The sequence below is a fragment of the Lactuca virosa genome, chromosome 9, assembly GCF_052849685.1.
Source record: "Lactuca virosa cultivar CGN04683 chromosome 9, Lactuca_virosa_CGN04683_v6, whole genome shotgun sequence".
Classification (NCBI taxonomy): Eukaryota; Viridiplantae; Streptophyta; class Magnoliopsida; order Asterales; family Asteraceae; genus Lactuca; species Lactuca virosa.
Genome location: NC_136434.1, coordinates 80,227,824 through 80,234,144, shown reverse-complemented (window position 1 = coordinate 80,234,144; position 6,321 = coordinate 80,227,824). Strand labels below are relative to the sequence as shown.

The window sequence follows — 6,321 nt, the reverse complement described above, 5'->3', positions numbered from 1 at the left end:
CGGATGACCTGAGAATACAAGTTATTTTGAAAGAGTTTATCAGCATTAAAGCTGGTGAGTTCATAAGTATTTAGTGTCATTGTTTGTATGAAAACGCTTGTAATTTTGAAGAAAATGTTTGTAAGTTCTTGATGTAAATGTTTGTAGTAAGTAATAGTATCTCCTAGAAAATCTCATATTTTCTACTAAAAGTGGCCTTCTACCAAGGCACCAATGTTCTGTATGTTTGTACCGCGTAAAAGTGTGTATTTTCCCAAGTATGTCTATCATTAACGAAATATAGTTTAAACATTTATGAATATGTGAGAAGATCACAAAGTAAATGTAATAGGGAAAATAATGTTTTTACCTCAACAGTAACACTGCTGGCTATAAAGTAATAAAATACAGACTCCAGGTAGTATTAAATGTACAATACACCTCGGGGAGTCTTTTTGCCTTTAAGCCCTAGTCGGTTAATTAAAGGTTTGAATGTGAACTCGTATGTAACCATGTTGATCGACGACTGAATAAATGATGACCCTACGATGTCATATGTAGTGAGGTGACATTTTGTCACTCCTTGGCCTTATCGGCTGGGACTGTAGCTAGCAGTCGGGGTGTGGGAGTGTCTGTCCTGTATAGATCTATACACACAATGCCCGCTCTCCCTCCAGGAGACTCTGGTTACAAAGATGATACAACACGGTCTTGTTGTATCCGAAATAGTATGTCACATTCTAGTTATCGTATTCGTATGTTTGTATAGTATATCATAGTGTAGTAATGTTCTCTCTGTACTAGTGTATAGTATGCTCTCTTATATAGTGTATAGTATGTTCTCTTGTATAGTGACTAGTGTGTATTGTATTTCGTTATAGTATGTTTGTGATGACTTGTAAACGTACTGACTCTTGTATGCTTCGTTGTACTAGTACTAGTGAGTAGTAATCTCTTAAACTATACCTATTATAGTTTACTAGTAATGTTGTTTGTATGCCTTTGCTACCCAAAGGTACTGAACTGAAATAAAAGCCTTTATATCCAAACACATATACATGATATATAACTAAGGTTTCAATGACATTCGGACAAATAACAGGATACTCTAAGTCCACAACCAAACAAGGAACAAGAAATAAAGTGAGCTATCAGTCCTAAGCCCTTCAAATGTTACTTATATAATTATATCTGTTATAGACATGAGTTTGACAATAATATAAGTTAAAAAGAGTTTTATAAAGGATTTAGCATATAAAAGAGTTTAAAATGTTTTGAAGTGTTTGAAATCTATAAGTTTGATAACAATTTGAAAGTAATAGAAAATATTTCTGTTTGTTCTAGTTATTAATCACATGTGATTAATATAATAACTAGAATGTTTCAACTTGTATTCCCCCCCCCCATTAAAGCATTTAAAATCATTTCAAATGTTGATTAAGGGGTATGAACTCACCTGTAGTGAGTAGTTTGGATGGAAGTGCTGGGTAGGATGCTAAGTGTCAAGTGAGGACTTGAGCACACACACGGATCCTATTTAACATACAATGACACATATATGCATCTAATTAGTGTTTAAACAACTAATTAAGCAAGTAAGGACACCTTAGGACATGGAAAACACTTTGATTCAAGTGCTAGAAGTACAAAGGGTTGCACCTAAGGGTTGTAGGGCCTCACATTGGAGTTTACGGCCCAAGAGTAAACCCCCATGAGTTTACGGCCCATGGGTTTACGGCCCATGGTGTTTACTGCCCATGGGTTTACGGCCCATGGTGTTTACGGCCGTAAACTCATGGTGTCTTGTACCATTTCGTGTGTTTAAGGTCCTATACTTATCTTGGAGGTGTTCTAGACTTAGTTTCAAGGCTTAGGAGGGTGTTGTGGTAACTTTGCACCACTTAAATAGAGTTTACGGCCAAGGGAGATTGCCTTGGCCGTAAACACCCTTCTGGTCACGATTTCTAGATGTTTAACAAGTGTTTCAAGTATACAACATGTTAGGGATAGTGTACTTACGTAGTGGAAACTTGAAAGGGAGGTTAGAGTCCAAAAACACTAGTGTGTGTTCTTGGTGTTCTTGGTGAAATGAAGAACACTTGAAGATCTTCCCAAAAGAAGAGATTTCATGGATGAAATCAAGAGTGAATCAAGGAGAAGAGATGTATTAACTCATTTATGGAAGGATTTACTTACATTTTTGAAGATTGGGAGCAAAAGTCTCAAGATCCTTAGGAGAGAATTCGAGTTCTAGGCTTGGAAGAGTGAAAAGTGACCGAAAAATGACTAAGGGCCATATATATACCATGGAGTTTACGGCCACCATGTGTTTACGGCCATAAATCCATGACTCTTGGCCGTAAACTCCTCTTTTGAGGGTTTATGGCATGTTTGATGGGTTACAACGTCAGTTGGCACTTCCATTCACTTATTCCTTGGGTATACTAGGCTCGGAATGCTCAAATAGACTCAAAATAGTGCTAGAAGTTAGCAGGAACAAGTCTAACTTTGATTGGATTGAATGGTTTGTACAAGATTGAAATTTCGGGTTGTCACAATACGGGAACAACAAGCATTAATGAGAAATCAGCAAGCATCTATTCTTAACATTGAGAAACAACTAGGGCAGTTTGCAAAACAAATCAACGAGCGGACACCGGGCGGACTTCCTAGCGACACCGAGAAAAATCCTACAGTGGCTCATGTAAATGCAATAACAACAAGCTCTGAGCAAATTTTCACTCCTATGACTCCAATCCAGAAAGAAGAATCAAAAGAGGTGAAAAGAAAAGGAGAAGAAATTCAAGAATCGCAAACAGTGACAAAAACTCGACGAGTTCCCCGTCTGAAGAAAAAATTAAATCTCCTTTAAAACCCTATCAGCCTCCCTTGCCATTCCCAGGTCGATCCATCCGAGATAGACAAATTGAAGAATATAAGAAATTTCTAGAACACATAAAGGCACTCCAAGTGAACATCCCATTCATTGAAGCAATAGTACAAAGACCAAAGTATGCAAGCTTTCTTCAAGACCTCCTCACGAATAGAAGAAAGATGGAAGAGGTAGCGGAAATAGTTTTATGCGAACATTGTTCAGCCGCTATGATGAATGAACTGCGAGAGAATATGGGCAATCCAAGCAGTATAACTATGCCTTGCCAATTTGGAAACATAATTACCACTCATGCATTGGCTGATTCAGGGGCTAGTATAAACATTATGCCATACTCCTTCTTCAAGAAGTTAAACCTTCCAGAACTAAAGCCTATCCAAATAACAATCCATTTAGCTGACAAAACGGTGACACATCCAAGGGGAATATGCGAAGATCTCCTAATCAAAGTAGATAAATTGGTGTTCCCTGCTGACTTCATAGTGTTAGATATGGAAGAGGACCACAAAGTCCCAATCATTCTTGGGAGACCATTCTTGAATACCGCTTGTGCCATAGTTGATGTGCGCGAATCAAAACTTACTCTTAGGGTGGGGGATGATTCGGTTACTTTTGGAGCTGATAAAGAGAATAAGCACTCAAAGTCTAGTGATGATGTGATTGCCTCTATGGGTATAATTTATGAATTGTTGGAAAAAGGAACTAGCCGAATGGAAAGAGCATAAATCAAAGGAGTTCACATTTGACGAAGTTTTTCCAGTTATCACATTCTCACCCCGTTTAAGGAATTTCATCCCAAAATTCAGCTTGTAGTCAGGATTCCTTTAAACAAATGAGGGTACTTGCTCTTCATTTGGTATTCCCGTTCCCACGTGTACTCTGGTCCTCGCTTAGAGTTCCATCATACCTTTACTATGGGGATGCAACTTTTCTTAAGCCTTTTCACTTCTCGGTCCATAGTACCTATTGGTTCCTCAACGAAGTTTAGCTTGGTATTGAATTGAATCTCCTTAAGAGGAATGATAAGTGTGTCATAAGAGAGACACCTCTTGAGATTTGACACATGGAAGACATCATGCACACTGCTGAGTTCTTAGGGTAACTTGAGCCAGTAAGCTACTGGACCAATTCTTTCGAGGATCTTGAGTCGTCCTATGTATCTTGGATTTAGCTTTCCCCGCTTTCTGAATCTTATGACTCCTTTCCAAGGAGAGACCTTCAACATAACCTTGTATCCAACTTGGAATTCAAGGGGTTTGTGTTTGACATCAGCGTATCTCTTTTGACGACTACAAGTGATCTTCAAGCACTCTCATATTTGCACGATCTTCTCAGTGGTCTCAGGGGTGGATACATGCTTATCAAAATATATTTTTGTAAATATATCAGTAGTTTATGGAAAACATGAAACGATAGGATAATATGCCGGTAGAAACTCTACCTAGTCTAAAGTAATGATATTATGTCTAATCATTATGCTACCCGATATACTAGGAAACGATTATACCTATATGTTATGCTGACCGATTTCCTAGGATAACTTAGTACCTAGAAGTAATGTTGGCCAAAATTTTAGGATATGCATTGTACTTAGCTGTTACTCTGCCATAATATCTTGTTATCCAAATAATCGTAATTATATATATATATATATATATATATATATATATATATATATATAATAATAATAGTTATGGAATATTCAATAATTATAATTATCTCATATATATTATGATTAACTATATATATATATATATATATATATATATATATATATTGATAATTATGGAAGGAAAGGTAAGGAAAAACAATGTACTTAACTGTACCATAACGTATCAAAAATTTTCTATAAAAAGATAATTATTATATATAGGGTTAAGTATCTATCAATAATTATGTAAAGAAATTGGTATGAAAGAACGACTATATAAGGAAAATATAAAATGATAATCATACGTAAGGTTAAATAAACACGTGTTAGTGAGTTGTTATTATTCATCCTTTAGCCTGATTAAATTCGGCTAACCCCAAACCTATAATCGTTAATCTTGCGATAGCCAAACAGATATATATAGATCTATACCACTTGCGATTGCTAGCTACAATCCCAACATGATAACTTTCTTATGTATAAAAATAATATTATTCAACGTCCATTGAAGCGTCGTGCGGGGTATATATCGGTCCACAACGTCGATTATAGGGGCTCATGGTAATACTGTTTGGAAAATCTCAATTTAATTTGCATAGAGGGATGCCTTCAAGTAGTTGTACGATTTGATAAAAATTATAAAGATTAGGATAGGTAATAAATCCTAACGGAAAGAAAGGTTTCTAAAAAATAAATAGTTTTTGATCAATCAAAAGGATAAAACAGAAAACTATAAAACCTATGAAATCACCAACTTTATGTTGACGTTTTCAAAATACATGTATTCTTAGGAAGATGAGTGAGGAGGGTAGCTGTGGAAGGAATGAAGTCATCAAGGAAGTTGCTGGAATTCGTTTATGTTTGTTTTATGTTTAGTTATGAATAGGAAGTGTGCTTGAATTCCAAAAAATGCAACCCTGAAATAATTTATAATTAATAAAATTAATGTTTGTTGTATATTGTTGTGTATTGTTCAATATACGTGTCATTGTGATCCAATGTCCCTACGTCGCGCAGCCCGACGTTTCCGCCACCGGCCGGGGGGTATGAGAGACACTTACGACCATATAGGGCTTCAAACGGCGCAACCATGATATTGGTGTGATAGCTATTATTGTAAGAGAACTCAATCAAGGGTAGATGAGTGTCCCATGTATTTACAAAATCTATCACACATGCCCTGAGCATATCCTCCAAAGTCTGGATTGTACTTTCGCTTTGACTGTCGGTCTGAGGATGATAGGTTGTGCTCATATGTAGACGGGTACCCAGAGATTTATGTAGACTTCGCCTGAATCGTGAGGTGAACCTACTATTTATATATGAGATAATGGATATCGGAACCCAATGTAATCTATCTCTCATAGATATGTCCTGGTCAGCTTCTTCATCTTGTCCGTCTCTTTGATTGGTAGGAAGTGAGCGGACTTGGTGAGTCTATCGACCACTACCCATATAATGTCGTAACCACTAGATGTTCTTGGTAGTTTCATTACAAACTCCATAGAAATCTTTCCCACTTCCATTCTGGGATTTCTGGTGGTTGCAACAATCCTGATGGCTTTTGGTGCTCCGCCTTGACTTTCAAACAAGTCAGGCACTTGCTACATATGTAGCAATCGCTGACTTTATATTTGGCAACCAATAAAGCTTCTTCAAGTATAAGTACATCTTTTCTACTCCGAGGTGAATGAAATATCTCGTCTTATGAGCTTCATTAATGACTAGCTCCCTAGTATTACAAAATTTTGGAACCCAAATTCGGTTTATGAAATATCTTGCTCCATTTTCCTTAACT

At 36.7% G+C, this 6,321-nt stretch overlaps 1 protein-coding gene across 1 annotated transcript; it reads left to right on the top strand.

The window, feature by feature from the left end:
* Nucleotides 1-2,557: 2,557 nt before the first annotated feature.
* On the top strand, nt 2,558-3,597 carry LOC145139426 (uncharacterized). Its single transcript, XM_079073250.1, has 2 exons — nt 2,558-2,758; nt 2,863-3,597. Exons 1-2 carry the CDS (start codon nt 2,558-2,560, stop codon nt 3,595-3,597), a joined length of 936 nt encoding a protein of 311 aa, XP_078929376.1.
* Nucleotides 3,598-6,321: the final 2,724 nt, after the last annotated feature.

What these genes read in the sequence shown, in the direction of transcription:
- LOC145139426 (XM_079073250.1), top strand. Translation starts at nt 2,558, where the DNA reads ATGAGAAATCAGCAAGCATCTATTCTTAACATTGAGAAACAACTAGGG. An exon ending in AGAAAGAAGAATCAAAAGAG is followed by an intron (nt 2,759 to 2,862) that starts GTGAAAAGAAAA and finishes AAACCCTATCAG; the next exon opens with CCTCCCTTGCCATTCCCAGG.